General features: G+C 36.7%; 2 protein-coding genes across 2 annotated transcripts; one reads left to right on the forward strand and one right to left on the reverse strand.

The window, feature by feature from the left end:
• Nucleotides 1–720: 720 nt before the first annotated feature.
• Nucleotides 721–2,740, reverse strand: LOC113290709. Its single transcript, XM_026540293.1, has 3 exons — nt 2,718–2,740; nt 2,338–2,537; nt 721–1,030 (listed from the first exon to the last, which is right to left on the reverse strand). Exons 1-3 carry the CDS (start codon nt 2,738–2,740, stop codon nt 906–908), a joined length of 348 nt encoding a protein of 115 aa, XP_026396078.1. The 3' UTR covers nt 721–905.
• Nucleotides 2,741–3,574: 834 nt separating this feature from the next.
• LOC113287259 (protein PAT1 homolog 1-like) lies at nt 3,575–11,223 on the forward strand. Its single transcript, XM_026535944.1, has 5 exons — nt 3,575–3,917; nt 4,504–4,652; nt 6,377–6,433; nt 7,422–7,494; nt 8,157–11,223. Exons 1-5 carry the CDS (start codon nt 3,836–3,838, stop codon nt 10,247–10,249), a joined length of 2,454 nt encoding a protein of 817 aa, XP_026391729.1. The 5' UTR covers nt 3,575–3,835; the 3' UTR covers nt 10,250–11,223.
• The last annotated feature ends 5,474 nt before the right edge of the window (nt 11,224–16,697 follow it).

Here is a 16,697-nt window from a genome sequence, read left to right on the forward strand (position 1 = left end):
CATGTGTAATAAAAAGTTACACATGCATATGGATGTGTAACTTCTGCGTACACATGTGTAACTACAGAGTACACAACTATGTAGAAGTGTAACTTTGCATTACAAATTTTATATGAATGTGTAACTTCTGGATATACATGTCATATGCATGTGTAGCTTTTGTGTACACATTCATGTGTTGGTGGTGGTCGGTAGTGGTGGTGGGAGGTGGTTGGCGGCGGCGACGGCGACATTTATCAGTGGCGGTGGTTGGCGGTGGTGTTCGGAGGTGGTTTGACAGTGGTGGTCGGAGGTGGTTGGATGGCGGTGGTGGTCGGAGGTGGTTTGACTGGCGGTGGTGGTCGGAGGTGGCTGGTGGTGGTGGTTGGTGGCGGTGGCGGTCGGAGGTGGTTGACGGTGGCTGTAGTGGTCGGAGGTGGTTGGAACATCATCACATAATATTTTAATAATTTTGAGCATAAATTTAAAATTTATTTAATTATGGGCTTGACAATATGCATAAGGGTATCAAGGTCTTTTAATAATTTGGAGCCTAGATTTAACTTCTTTTAATTAAGGGCCTCATATTATGGGTTATCCATGGGTCGCGGCTTAACCTTATTTTCCCTTTGTCAAATCCCTTTGTTACAGGATCCCGATCCATATATAAAACCCATATTATTTATATTTTCTTTATCAATTATTCTTATATGGAGGTAAGTTCCTTAAGACGAGATCTGGAAAAAATAGGGTAAATTTATTAAATACCTAGTTTTGACACCCAATAAATATACCCTTATACAACAATATAAATACCCCTATCATTTAAATACCTTATCCATTAAAAAATAGATTACCTTAATACCCTCACTTACAATATTATTTTCCATTTAAAAATCTTATCCATTAAAAAATAGATTTTTCTATTATTTCACATCCACCAGCAGCACCATTTCACCACCACTCCGCCACCACCACCACTTACTAAATACAATCACCAATAATATTCTACCACCGCCACACAGCACCACCATTGTTGTTGTTGCCGCCACTGCCATCAATATTAGGTGTCAACAACTGAAGTTGATTCAAAAAATCAAAAGTTAAAAAATATTTGTCAAATTTGGTTGTTGATTCCATTTTTCTATTGTTGATACACAAACATTGGTTGTTGACTCCCTAAACTAAGGTCAATTTCTATTGTTAATACACAAATATTTGTTGTTGACTCCTTACACTAAGATCAATTTATATTGTTGATACACAAATATTGGTTGTTGATTCCATTTTTCCATTGTTGACAAACATTGGTTGTTGACTCCCTAAACTAAGATAAATTTCTATTGTTGATGCACAAATATTTGTTGTTGACTCCTTACACTAAGATCAATTTCTATTGTTGATACACAAATATTGGTTGTTGATTCCATTTTTCCATTGTTGATACACAAACATTGGTTGTTGACTCCCTAAACTAAGGTCAATTTCTATTGTTGATACATAAATATTTGTTGTTGACTCCTTACACTAAGATCAATTTCTATTGTTGATACACAAATATTGGTTGTTGATTCCATTTTTCTATTGTTGATACACAAACATTGGTTGTTGACTCCTTACACTAAGATCAATTTATATTGTTGATACACAAATATTTGTTGTTGACTCCTTACACTAAGATCAATTTATATTGTTGATACACAAATATTGGTTGTTGATTCCATTTTTCTATTGTTGATACACAAACATTGGTTGTTGACTCCCTAAACTAAGGTCAATTTCTATTGTTGATACACAAATATTTGTTGTTGACTCCTTACACTAAGATCAATTTCTATTGTTGATACACAAATATTGGTTGTTGATTCCATTTTTCTATTATTGATACACAAACATTGGTTGTTGACTTCCTAAACTAAGGTCAATTTCTATTGTTGATACACAAATATTTGTTGTTGACTCCTTACACTAAGATCAACGTATATTGTTGATACACAAATATTGGTTGTTGACTACCATTTCTATCATTCTTTATCATTCGAGCCTCACCACCACCACAATCACCACCACAACCACTATAACAACTTCCACTACCACCAGTACAACACCAAATAAACACAATTCACCTAAACCATTACCAGTAAACAATTGAAACACAATCAAAATCACAAGATCATTGACACCAATACTAGTGCAATCAAATGTACATTGAAAACAGATTCAGTCAATCGATAGATTTCATCATTCGAACCTGAATCAACACAATCTTCATGACTGATTTTATCTACATACTACCACCACCAACAGAAACTCAAACTAGAGAAAGAAGATAATCAATTGATAGATTGAAATACATACCTCCTTCATCGCCGTCGCCACCACCATCATTGTAGATATGGTATCTTCCTTCACCACCACCACCATCACCACCATCATCTTCTTCTAATAAAACACAGATTTGATATCCTCCTTCACCACCTCCACGACCTCCACTTCTATTATTATCGTCATCAACAACAACTGACGCAATGTTTCCAGATCTGAAACTAGAATCGATTCTTCAGGTAGATTGTTCTTACCGATTTCGTAATGAAACGGTGGTGATAGCAGTGGTGGTGGTGATGACTGAAAGAGAAATCTTCTTTCTTTGTTTCTCTAATTTAGTAAATCCCTATTATTGAAATCCAATAATTTTCAACTTTAGTAAATTCCTGTATTACGGTTGTTCAATTACTAACTCAGTTACATCATAAGAATACATCCAAGACTGAAATTAAATAGAGATTTCTAGGGGTTTTGATACAAACCCGATCCATCGCTCTTTCTCTGGAATTTGTTTTGGTTTGATTTTCTATTTAGCTTGAAATTACCAGAGACCGAAACCTAAAATCACACCTCTCGATCGCCTAAATCTTTAACTGATATTGAAATCACCAACAATAGGAGAAGAAGAAGATGAACTGCTTTTGTTGGTGATGCTTTATTTCAAACGATAGAAGATCTCCATATTTCTCTCTCTCAATCGAAAATCGCTTCTCTCAGATCTCTTTTGTTGGTGGTGCTGGTGGCGACGAAGATGGTGGTGGAGGGTTTCAGTTTTCTCTAAATGTTAAACGGAGAAGGAGTATAAGAACGAAGAATAAAAATGGAAGGATAAATGTGGAAAGAATACAAAAACGTTAATGGGTCCAAACAGGAAGGGTATATATATTGTGTGTAAGAGTATTTCTGAAACCCGTCAAAACAAGGAGCATTTATTCAATTCCCACGAAAAAATATAACTTATTCCTTGGGTAATCTTTTGTACGAAGATCTAATGGGGAGGGCCTTCCCCCGTGTTTTTACAAGGATGACTTAGTCTTTGTTCAATATATCTTGTTTACCAAAAAAAAATAAAAAATTATTTCAATATGAAATTTATTTTTTAATATAACTGGCCTAAATAGGGACTGTAAACTTTTATTCTCATAGGTTATTTCTTAGAGGTTCTACTGTATCAGTTTTTTTTTTTCTTTTTTTTTTACTGTAACAATAATAAATTTTAGCTATCGTTATCTATCTCTCCCTTTTAACTTATTTCACTTTCGGGGCAAAAACCCTTTACTTGTTTGGTGTTGTTGTGTGCGCGAGCGAGTCTATCTAGGATATTTGACAAGAGTAACACTCTTCCATGAATTTTGTTTGCCGCCCTCAATTTTCCTTACAGATCTCTCTTTCTGCTTCGGAGGAAACCCTAGAAATTTGATTTCTTTGGGGTTCTCCTCCATTTCTTGTTTAATTTTAAAATTCAGATGGTTTATTTCTTCTAGAGGTAGTTTTTATATATTAGGGTTTTCCTGATTTATTAATTAGAGATATGGAAGGATTTGATGGTGGGAGTGGTGTTCAACAAACTCCCAATCTTAATAATTTTAATGAATTCACAGCGAGTTCTTCAGGTTAGCTATTCTTTTAGCTAGATCTCTCTTCTTCTTTTTATCTGCTCATTTTCTTTAGGTTTTTGCTTGTTAAATTATGTTTTGCAGATCTGGTTCTGGTTCGATTCCGCTTGGTGATCTTTTTTTCTTTGTTCTATTCCTGTTTGATCGAGTTAATACTTTTGCAGAGTAGTAATCCTGCTGCGTTTGACTTTTGGTTATAATATCTAGGGTTTCTCTTTGAATATCTGGATGATGCTGGTTTTTATATGAAATTGGCATGGTTTAGATCAAGTATGTAGTTTCAGTAAAATATATGTAGTTTCAGTAAATGGAAACAGATTAACTTCAGATGCAAAGTCACTTGTTTGATGTATCATATAATCTTGTTTATATTAGATTATATGGCCTTTTTAGCTCAGAATGTTCTCAACTTAAACCTCCGCTTTATCTTTCACATTCGTTTTCTCAGTTGTCGAACTGTCTACTGAAATATGTATCTTTTTCCTTTAAGTTTTGGACTCTTGTAAAGTGCAATTTCTCCCCCTAATTCTGATTTTTTTTTTTGTAACTTATATACTTATTGTAAAAATATCTCTTGATTCAGGAAACACGCTCTTTGATGCATCGCAATACGCATTCTTTGGCAAGGATGTGCTAGAAGAAATTGAGTTGGGGGGTTTAGACGATGAAGATGGTGAGGCGCCGTTAGTAGGTTTTGATGATGCCGAGTATCAGGTTCCCAACAGAGAAGAGGTGAACTTTATAGAAGCAATGTTTTACATTTTCGGTTATCCTTTAACGCATAACATGTCTACTGACCAAGCTTTAAAAGGATTTTTTTTTTCCACTTGTATGTACTGTAATTTTAGTAATAATGTGGAGCATATCCTTTATGAGGGAAGCATGCTGCAAAATTATCTCGAACTCTTTTACAACTTTGCAAACTCGGCTAAGAAACAAATGGATTGTTTCACCTCAAGATTAACCAGAGTGATCTTACTTTACATTTTTACTGCCAATATTTTATTGCATTGATATTTTATAAAGAGCAGGTGTTTAAAACCTTACACTGGTTTCGTGGATGTTGATGAAAATTATAGTAGACTACTGGGGTCTTATTTAGTAATCTTGGGATATAGGGCTTTGCCGCTTGGACTGATCATGCAGATGTGTGGATCTATTGTATATGAGTCGAGGAGATTAACTGTGAAATGTATATATGGTTTATTGGGAACAGTAGCTCGACATATTTTTATTGACACCAAACTTTACTGTATGCCCCTGCTACGAACTTGTGCCAACATAATAGTTCTTGAGAAACTATTATGTAGATTTTGTTCTCTGGATTTCAGTCAGACTCCCTTATTACATGATCTTGGGATTCTGTATATAATTTTCTTAGGAATAGGATGTAAAAATGGGGCGAGTCCACTTGGATCTTTATTTGTTTACTTAATTATGTTATTGTTATTTAATGGCATTATGTAGTTTTCTTGGTTCCTGGTACTGATGTTTCATGAAGCGACTTAGCCTTAAAGCAGTGCATGTGAAGCTAGAGATGCTTTCTGTTACATGAGATCTCTATAGTTTCTTTTGACCAAATGGAGAATTGGGTTTGTGATAGATGATACTGTATCATGAAACAAGTTTTTGTTGGACAAAGTGGAGAAGTATAACATATCCAACCTCTTCGTCAAGTGACTCCGTCTTTTGAAAGCTAGACTGCTAATTTGTTAGTAATTGCCTGTTGAATGCCTCCTCTCTTTAACCAGAAAGCATCCAAAAGGCTAGATAAATGATACATAAACTAAAGTAGAAAATTGTCACAAAGGAAATATTATAATTTTGCTCTTTGAAGAATATTAAACTCTCCATTATTGTGTACCACACCAAGATCTTTCTCTTTGCTTCCCTTTGTTCTGTGCTGTTTACTCTCTATCTTTATCTTTGTGATTTTGGTTTATTAGGTCATGTTTGGCAAGTGCATGTGAGAATTGCTTGTTAACAGTAAGTGTAGAATTGGCATTCTTAGTAAAACCATACTGCCCTACATGTGTGGTTTTTTTCTGTGAATGTGATCTGAACTAGCGATTACTTGTGCTTTTGTAGGAATCTAGACATTATCTCAATAATACTGTTCTGTGATATTTCTTTATATCCTAGCTTTTATCATTGGGAGGGACCAGTAGGCTTTGATAGGCTTTTGAGGGTTGTGAACTTTGATTCCTTAAGAACTTGTTCGAATTTGACCTTTTTTTTTGTTTTTTTTAACAATATGTATTTTCTTCTGATGGTTAAATTAACATAAGCGATTTAATTATTATTTCGAGTTCATGCTGAACTGTGGAAATGTAACTCATATGTGTATAATGTGCTGATGTTCTATAAGATCAACACCTAACTGTAAATATGTTAACTATTTGCTATAAAGGAATGTATTGCCTTGTCAAAAATTGACATTTAGTTTGCATTTGCAGGGTGAAGGTTTAGGATCTTTGTCGGACATTGATGACCTTACAAGTACTTTTTCAAAGGTTAGTTTTTTCAATTCATGCCAGTTCAGGAGTATGTGATAAAATTTTTACTTGCATAGTCTAGTAGTGCAAGCATTGCATCTGCTTCCAATCATGCAATTTGTAGAAGTGCTTTCTTTTTCGGAACAGTAGAGGCAACTGCCCGTGGCAGATAATTTGTATGAATTTCTAACTTTGAGTAGGTCGATCACCCAAGGATGGGTTTAGGGTTGAAAGCACTTGTCTTCACCACTCACAAGTGATCGACCTACTTGCTCTCAGGTTTCGTGTAAATCCAATGTCTTATGAAATAATCGTTAAATGCTGCATATGTCTGTGAATGATATTTACCTAATACATGGCACTGACAATTTATCGAAAATGCATTTTTGTGGTTTATACAAATGGGTATACACGGAGGTAAAACGTTTGAAGAACTTCGAGCCCACATCCTCTTTGCGTGTACACTAGAATTACTAAATGCTACATATATGAATGTTAATAACCTAATACACGGCGCTGACGATTTTTCGAATATGCACATGTATGTTATTGATGAAAATGTCCACATCCTCACTGCGTAAACCAGAACTTTGATTCTCTACTGTACAATAAGTGCTGAAACTAAATATTAGTATTATACAGTTCTGTAGACTTGTTGGGTCATGGTAGTAATTGAAGGTTCTCTGTGTGCCTCCAAGCCATGTTGATGCTAGGTCCATATATGAAGAGACAAGGGTGAATTTTGTTGCTTAACATTGATTGGCTAAGTTTTCAATTGTTGATTTGTATTTCCACTGCCAAAATTTTCTGGATTGGTTATTCTTCATTACATATGGGATTATTGTGGCTATAATTCTGAGCAGTCATTGTATGCCCAGTGTCTTTTTGTATTCTATATATTGCCTTAGTTTCGACTTGGTTAATGTTTTCTTACAAACGTTTAATCCATGTTTTTTTCTCAGTATAGTTATCCTTACTCTAAAACAATTTTTTTTTTGCCTAATAGTTGAACAGAACCGTCAGCGAGCCAGCGAGACCAGGAGTGATTGGTGATAGGGGAGGTTCTTTTTCTCGAGAAAGTGAGTGATGATATACCAAATAATTTTTTATTTTTTTGTGTGTGTGTGTTTCAGACGTTGTAGGAAATTATTTGCTTTTTTTCGAGGCATGTGTACGAAAGTAATCTCTTTTTGCTGCTCTTTTAATCACACAGACTTTTAATATGGACCTCAGTTGCCTTGTCTCTTTTTGCTGCTCTTTTCAGTGCAAACAAATTTGTTTAACAATATACCAGTGAATTCTACTTAGAAAGTCTTGAAACATGTTCAGCTCATGTGGCACAAATTATTTTAAAACTTGTTTCATGATTTATTCTGATGTGTTTATAGTTTAAACTATAAATGAAGTCGTGTGAGCATCAGCCTTTTCATCTTTTCTGAGCACTTCAATTTTGAACTGGTTCATGATATAAATATGGAGTATCAATCATTTTGCGACAGTTCAGTGTTTCACCCTGTGAATTGAAATGCTACTGTGCAGAAATGAAAATGTATTCGTTAAAGTGCAGTTACAAAATTGACTCTCTTGTTTGTTATCTTGCACTGAAACAAGAGATGTAGACATATATTCGTTCATCATTTGGTATACATAAATGAAAATAGTTGACAAATACTGATTCTTTTCCTACCCGTTCCATTTTTTGCAGAATCTCTTCTTTAAAAATTTGTTCATTTTTTCTCAGGTTCTTCTGCTGCAGAATGGGCACAAGAGGGTGATTTGTGGTTTGATCAGAACGTCTACGACTCTGATGGTGGTCAAGATAGTAAGAGATGGTCGTCACAGCCTTCTGCTCATCATCCTGATTCAAAACCACTGTATAGAACTTCTTCATATCCTCAACAGCTACAACAACCTCCACACTTCTCCAGTGAGCCTGTTTTAGTACCAAAATCCTCGTTCACTTCATACCCTCCACCAGGTGGTCGGTCTCAACAGGGTTCACCAAATCACCATTCTCGCCACCTTAATATTCAATCTCTAGGTGGATCACAGATGCCTTTCTCGGCCCCCAACATTTCTCCTTTCTCTAATCCTCAGCATCATTTGGCTGGGTTATCTCATGGATTACATTATGGTGGAAATATGCCTCAGTTCCCTCCACCAGGACTCCCTACTGGTAGGTCGCAGAACAACTGGGGGGTTAACCAGGCTAATCTATTTTCTGGGGATCATTCAAGTATCTTGAACAATATGTTACAGCAGTTACCTCATCCGAACGGTGCTCTAATGCCTCAACAGCTAATGGCGCAACAACAACAGAGACTTCACCATCCAGTCCAACCGTCTTTGGCTCATTTTCAGGCTTTGCAATCTCAGTTATTCAACACGCATCCTTCATCATCCCCTCATGTAATGAGCAAGTACGAACAAATGCTTGGGATGACTGATATGAGAGATCAAAGGCCAAAATCATCACAAAGAGGTAGGCAGAACCTGCGGTTTTCTCAGCAGGCCTCTGATAACAGTGCCCAGAAAAGTGATAATGGGTGGCCACAGTTCAGATCCAAGTACATGACTGCTGATGAGATTGAAAGTATTCTGAGGATGCAGCATGCGGCTACCCATAGTAATGATCCTTATGTAGATGATTACTATCATCAGGCTTGCTTGTCAAAAAAAACTGCTGGGTCGAGGTTGAAACATCATTTTTGTCCTACTCACCTGAGGGACCTGCCATCTCGGTCACGTTCAAATACTGAGCCACATGCATTCCTTCAGGTAGATGCTCTTGGAAGAGTCCCTTTCTCATCCATAAGAAGGCCGCGCCCACTTCTTGAAGTTGACCCTCCGTCAGCTTCTGGGGATGATCAGAAAATTTCCGAGAAGCCACTTGAACAAGAGCCAATGCTTGCAGCCAGAATAGCAATCGAGGATGGCCTGTGTCTACTTCTCGATGTGGATGACATTGACAGGTTTCTGCAGTTCAGTCAACCACAAGAAGGTGGGACACAGCTGAGGCGCAGGCGTCAGGTTCTGTTAGAAGGTCTTGCAGCCTCACTTCAGTTGGTTGACCCGCTTGGGAAGGGTGTGGGCCAGACAGTTGGTCTCTCCCCTAAGGACGACATTGTATTTATGCGCTTAGTCTCTCTGCCAAAAGGTCGAAAGCTCCTCTCGAAGTACCTTCAGCTTCTTTTTCCTGGAAGTGAGCTTACACGAATAGTATGTATGGCCATTTTTCGTCATCTGAGGTTTTTATTTGGTGGATTACCATCTGATTCTGGAGCATCTGAGACTACAAGTAATCTTGCAAGAGTTGTTTCAACGTGCGTGTTTGGCATGGATCTTGGATCTCTTAGTGCTTGTCTCGCTGCGGTTGTTTGTTCCTCGGAGCAGCCTCCACTACGCCCAATTGGAAGCTCTGCCGGAGATGGGGCGACTGTAATCTTAAAATCAATTCTTGAGAGGGCCACTGACCTGCTAACTGATCCCCACGCCTCAAGCAACTACAGTATGCCTAATCGGGCTCTATGGCAGGCATCCTTCGATGAATTCTTTGGCCTTCTCACAAAGTACTGTATGAGTAAGTATGACAGCATTATGCAGTCACTGTTATTGCAGGCCCATCCCAACACAGGAGTTATAGGGTCTGAAGCAGCAAGATCTATAAGTAGGGAGATGCCAGTGGAACTGCTACGTGCAAGTCTTCCTCACACAAATGAACAGCAGCGGAAGGTTTTGTTGGATTTTGCACAGCGTTCCATGCCTGTTACTGGATTTAACAACCATGGTGGTAGTGGTGGTGGGCACATAAATTCTGAATCAGTGGTGGGTTAATGCATAATAGAACCCAGGCAATGAAAAAAGTAACTTGAACGAGATCACTTTTTACAATCATCAGTAGCATCTTTTAATTGCCTCCAGGTCTTGTTCATCAAGAAAATTGAATGTGGGGGAGCTTGGGATCGAAAGGCATCCAGCGTGTAAGCTGCAACCTGCTTTGGGAGACACTTTTTCTGCTCCAAAGGTTTACTTAATTCTCGTTTTTCTCTGTTCTTTTTCTTTTCCTTCTTTAGGTTAATATTTTGTGTTTTGATCCTCTTGTTCGATGGAAATGTCTGTAATGCTTATGGTAGTATGTTGAGAAAATGTTTCTAGAAATGGTCCATTACTACAAAGTCTCTTCCAGGGGGGGTACTTTTAAGTTGGTTTCTGATTATATGATGGAAACAACTCCCCTTAGTATAGGTGGTAGGGGTAGTAGGATGTGTACAGTTTCTGTTACCAGCAAGGCCCGCTTCCATTATGTCCTTTTTGATTCTCGGCCTTCTTTTGACTTATTTATATCAAGGAGGTGAGGAAAGTGGGATTTTGTGTCTGTAAATTTGGGGTTGAAATATGGAAGAGTACAACTACTGACTGATCTTTGGTTTGAGACGTGGGATGCGTCGAGTTGGGAGCAAAGCCATCCATCATGTTCTTTTAAACTCTTTGAAACACTTTTGTGATAAAAAGTAGGGATCATTTGGGGGTAGAGTTAGTGACTCGGGCCTCTTGTTAAACAGGAAGAAAACGGCTCTTTTAAGTAAATGCTCGTTATCAAAGACTGCATACATTACAATGCTGGACGATGTTATTTTATTGTCATCATTGTTGGCATTTTGTTTTATGTAATTTAGTTTGCTGCTATTGTTCTTTTGCTTGTCTTCTGATTTAGTACTATGGTTTATAGCTATATGTGAATATTGACCTGCTCATGCATGGTGATTGAATTCTATATTCTTCATAAGAATCGGATTTAATTTTTTTGATTTTTTTTAATGTTGGTGGAAAGAGTTCGTATTCTTTATTAATGAAAAAAAAAACAAACAGAACTGGATAGTTGTACATGCCTACATTGCCTTCATTGTAACTTCCCAGTCCCTTGAATTTAATTTTTTTCTAGAGCTACTAGTTTGCCACAAAGGGAACATCATTCTAATGTCATGGCATATGGAAAAACACTAGAAGAAGACTGCATGCATCTGGTTTTTTCCTGCCATGGGAGAACTGCATCTTTATCCTTTCATCTTGTTTTTTCCTGCCATGGGAGAACTGACAAGACTCTATAGTCTTTCATGCTGATAAATCAGGAAGGAAACTATTGGCTAATGGAGCTTAAAACTACACATGAAATCCTAAATTGCTTTACAAAGCAAAACCATGTGCTAAGAAGATTCCCAGGTTGAAGTAACATATATGTGATCAGTAGTTTTCACTTCATGTGTACGAAACACGCATTCTTGAGTCAGAAAGGTATATCCCATAACATGAATGCCACTAATGGGGGAATGTTCTTGCTCCACAGGAACTTTTTATACTCCTACCATATCATAAGTGCGCTTTATATGTACATGAATGACATTAACGGGGAATGTTCCGTCTTCCATAAAATTGTTTCATAATCCTCCATATCATTATATTGCGCATCATGATAAATCTTCGAGCTGAACTCATCCTGTGTTGAGGATTTTTTGGTTGATCTCTATAGGCCCATAGCATTCATGTAGTATGTCTGCCATCTTCGTTTAGCAGCATCAAGATTTTTCTTGATATTTGACAGTTAAGTCTTGTTTGAAATTTCCGCCTGACAATTTCCTTGTGTTAAATATGGCGTGTTAAACCTATTTCGTTCAGTGATTAGTAATTGTCCATTCCTTTTGATCCCTTTTTTTTCATGTTGTTTTTAACATCTATTCGTGTTTTCAACATGCTATAATTCAAAGCCGTGTATGGTTTAGCAAACATACTTTTGTTGTTTTTTTTTTTTTTGCAAAACTCTGCTAGCTTTTTAGCTTGGGACTGGTTCCACTATTAGCTACTGGCGTCATTGGTAGTCCAAATCTACAGATGATGTGTTCCCAGATGAAGTTACAGACATCAGTTTCCGTGATTGTTGAAATGACGAGGGTACCCAAGTACACCACAATTTTTTTGTTTCAACCTATAAGCCCGATACCAAGTGTGATCGTCTATGGAGAGAGTCGAAACAAGGTATTCACTTGATAATAGTTACAGTCATAAACCGATTTACTAAAGGATCAATATCAAGTGATTAGGATTTAATGTACAAGTGTTATTTACTTTATTATAAGAAAACAGTTATAATGCAGAAGTAAAGTAAATGACACAACAAGATTTTGTTAACGAGGAAACGTCAAAGCAGAATAACCTCGGGACCTAGTCCAGTTAAGTGGCTATACAAAGTACAAATCCAACTTCGTATAGTTGAGACCAAGTCATATATACCCCTAGTTACTTCGTTCCCTCAGTATCCATGCGTCTACGACCGTTTGGTCACGCACATGAATCCGAAGACAAAAATAACTATCTTGAGTTGATTGTTTATCTAAAGCACTCAACTCCTTTTGATCGTCTTCCAAACAGTAAACGAACAAAGTTGTTTGGTAACCACTCTATTCAATCTTTAAGATAAAGATACGTTGAGTACAACAAAGGCTCTTCCGCTTAACAGGTAAACTCCTTTGTCTGGTTTAGATCAATCAAGATCCATATTACCGAAGTAATTAGATCCAGATTCACAATCAATCTAAATAGATCTCAAAGAGAAATATAAGAGATACTGATCTAATCAACTAGACAATCACAAGTCTATCAAAGATAAACAAGATCTAGTTGGATCCCACCTGATAAAGATGTGTGCGCAAATCACGGGATACAAACCAATAAGAAAAATCTTCTTGTCTTCATATCTTCAATTTCCTTCTATTGTACCTACACAACAAAACTCGAATCCACATATGATCGATCACACACAGAACGGAGTCTGTTAAAATGGATGATCACAAGTTGTCTTAAGTGGAAAGTTTAGAAACGGGTCAATCCTACGGGGAGTTGGATTGGTGAAACTAAACTTCTAAGGTTATATTGATGAAGTTTCACAAGTTCCATTAAGTAGTTCTTTGTCTTCATTCGATGAACACCGTGGAGTCTAAAGCTCAACTACACTTACTATCTTAATCCGAGACTTAGCTATAAGTAGACTAGTAATCAAGACTTATAGTTTTGGAAACTAAACTTGACAAACAAGATTGAGATAGCAACGCTTGCGAGTTCGACCGAGCAGTGCTCTAACAATCTCCCCCTTTGCCAATTTTAGTGACAAAACTATCAATAAATATGAAATACAAAATAAATAAACTTTGTACCTTCTCATCCAAATGCTTGATCTCCTTGGTTCTTCAACATCACTCGCAATATTCGTCACTTCCAAATACTCCAATGATTCAAAATATGTTCAACTCAGCATCATCATTTTTGAAGATCCGTAGCTATAACAATGAGAAAACAGTAGCTCTCAATCATTTTTATACAGTGTCATAGTATTATTACACATCATCAAAGTTCAATTGTATCACAACTTCGACAACAATACTATGGTGATATATATCACTCCCCCTTAGTCAATACTTCATCTCACATGAAAACCACTCCCCCTTACATAATGATCTGTAAACCATCTGTATTTGTAGTGTTGAACTACGCATTAATTCTCCCTCTTTTTGTCAATAAAATTGGCAAAGGTACGAAAATTAGTGGGATCCTAATGAAATTTCCATAGAGACACTTCATGATCAAAAGAGAAGCACATATCGACTTGTTTAGATGCAATCATATAGCCGAAACTAAATGCATTCATCAAAGAGTTTATAAAGATACAAGATAACCCCTATAATATTCCACAGCTGCACTCCCCACAAAGATTTGGCAATTAAGCACAAGTTCAATTAAGAACTCTCCCCCATAAAATGTCATTCCAAAAGGAACAACAAGAGCGACCTTGCTTTTACAAGAAAAAAAGGATTTCTTTGGACATTAACAAATCTCATGAAACATGAATTTTGTATCCAAAATACTCAATTAAATTAACCACAAGAGAACCCATGATTAATTTAATTGGAAATGCTCACATAAGAAAACTTACGGAGCCGCACAGTATTTACACAAAGATGTGGATCAAGGAAAGACCAATATTGCGGAATATTCAAAGATTCATTCTATTTTTCATCACTGTTTGCATAGGGACATATAATAGACTTAATCTTCGTAAACAAAAGTTCATCCTATCTTCCATCAATATTTGCATAATGACATAATAGGCTTAACTTTTGTTTGTCAAAAGTTCATTCAATCTTTTATCAATATTTGCATAAAGACATATGAAAGACTTAACTTTTGACCATGTATGGGACAATCATAGTTCACGGACGTAAACACACATATCCCATAACAAGTTGCAATATATAAAACCATAAGATTAATACTATCATCTTCCAAATAAACTTTAGAATTTAAATTAATAAATCTAAAAACATTGCAAGATGAAAAACGTTGGCAACAACTATGTGTACTCACAATAATTACTATTCCAAACCCTAGTTATCCTTCTTAAAACACAAGAATAAATTCTCATAAGAAGTTTCCTAGACACGATAACAAGTCTAAAAACAAAAAAACTGATGACAAGATAAATCAAGGTCACGTTTGGAAGCTTCACGGGTTTCAAAGCCTTTGAGCTTGTGATTAACAGCAGCAACTGCTTCTTCGGAGAAGATATCCTCATTGAGAAGATCCTTCACATGAGAACAAGGTCAGACTTGACCCTTTTCAACTCAGTTCGTAACACATCAAGACTCTTCATGGTATCAACGAGTTGCAGTTTTGCTTCCTCAAAGTATTTAAGAAAATCATGAACCACTTCAGGAGAAACCATATCCTCATTTTCAACATCCTGATGTGTATATGCATAGTAGCATGAGGCACTACGATCATCATCTTCTACTAGGGTTCTTTTCTTCCTCTCTTTGGACTCGAAACCAATACCTTTATCAAGAAATCCTCTTGCAAAATCACCAGTGCGAGAAGAAGAAGACATTCTTGACAAAACACAAGATAACCTAAAGCATGTGTGACAGACTAGAGAAATTTTGCTTCCAACGGGGCGGGTTATGAGTCGTTTGGCAAACTTCGACTCTCTGATACGCCACTCAAGAAAAACTTTGTTCATTCATAATCATGCACAAGATAGAAATCTCATTAGTCTCAAGGTCAGAAATCTATGAGCATCCATACCATAATACTCATAAAATTCGATAATGGTTCCAATTTTCAAAAATAAGAGACGGTCGATTGCCTAAAATAAGAGTTGGCCAGTTGCCAACCCCAATAATTAACTAGGCCAGTTACCGATCCTAACAATTTATATGGTCAATTGCCATTTCCAAATTTATATGGCCAGTGGCCATTTCAAATAACTCATATAGCCAGATGCCAGATGGCCAATTGCCATTTCAAATAATTCATATGGCCAGTTGCCAATTCAAATAATTCATGTGGCCAGTTGCCATCGTTTTACTGTGACGCCATTGGCCAATTGCCAATGGTGAAGGATGGCCAGTTGCCATCGTTTTATTGAGACGCCATTGCCAATGGTGAAGGATTGCAATCATCTCTGAATAGATGGTATGAACTGCCAGGCAGTAACCAACTTATTCTGACAATATGAACAACCTTGCATAAATTGTGCTGAACCGCATAACGGCTGCCTACGTACCTCTCCGTTGCTCAAAGAGATCAAGCACGACCGTAGTTCGTCATTCTTTGTTTAGATAGTATGAACTACACGGCGGTAGCAACCATCTCTCAATAGATAATATCAAGTAAACTGATTCCAACTGTGGCAGAACACCAAATTTATATACCAAATCTGCATCCCTATATGTAATTTATACATAACATTTCTTGGGAATCAAAGTAACATGAAAACATGTCCGGAGAGTGCTGTCAGGATATGCACTGAGTACAGATCCTAGAATACACAAATTTGTAAATAACGATCTCCTACACAACTAACAGAGGTACTGGGTGCAGCAGAGCAAAACACGAGACCTTAGCTTTAATTTAGTCACACAGAAAAATGAAAGGCACTTCAAGGTATATTAGTAGTGAAGGCAGTAATCAATTTCGGAAGTTGAGTATAGACTTTTATACATTATAAATTTACACCTTCAAAATGTAAGTTATTGCTTCAAAAATGTAAATTCTTGGACTATCCATATGGCTACAGTACTATGAGTAACATGCTTATGTCTACCAATCATTTTCATTTGTTGTTTAATAGGTGCAATATGCAACTAAAGTGCTAAATTAGCACATAAGGCTACCACGACAGGCAGACATGAAAATAAATGAAAATAAGGTCTCCAATGAACGAATCCAAAAATAG

Source organism: Papaver somniferum, chromosome 6 (genome assembly GCF_003573695.1).
Source record: "Papaver somniferum cultivar HN1 chromosome 6, ASM357369v1, whole genome shotgun sequence".
Lineage (NCBI taxonomy): Eukaryota > Viridiplantae > Streptophyta > Magnoliopsida > Ranunculales > Papaveraceae > Papaver > Papaver somniferum.

What these genes read in the sequence shown, in the direction of transcription:
- LOC113290709 (XM_026540293.1), bottom strand. Translation starts at nt 2,740, where the DNA reads ATGTATTCTTATGATGTAACTGA. An exon ending in TATTCTTATGATGTAACTGA is followed by an intron (nt 2,538 to 2,717) that starts GTTAGTAATTGA and finishes ATCTACCTGAAG; the next exon opens with AATCGATTCTAGTTTCAGAT. An exon ending in TGGCGACGGCGATGAAGGAG is followed by an intron (nt 1,031 to 2,337) that starts GTATGTATTTCA and finishes TATTGATGGCAG; the next exon opens with TGGCGGCAACAACAACAATG.
- LOC113287259 (XM_026535944.1), top strand. Translation starts at nt 3,836, where the DNA reads ATGGAAGGATTTGATGGTGGGAGTGGTGTTCAACAAACTCCCAATCTT. An exon ending in ATTCACAGCGAGTTCTTCAG is followed by an intron (nt 3,918 to 4,503) that starts GTTAGCTATTCT and finishes CTCTTGATTCAG; the next exon opens with GAAACACGCTCTTTGATGCA. An exon ending in AGGTTCCCAACAGAGAAGAG is followed by an intron (nt 4,653 to 6,376) that starts GTGAACTTTATA and finishes TTGCATTTGCAG; the next exon opens with GGTGAAGGTTTAGGATCTTT.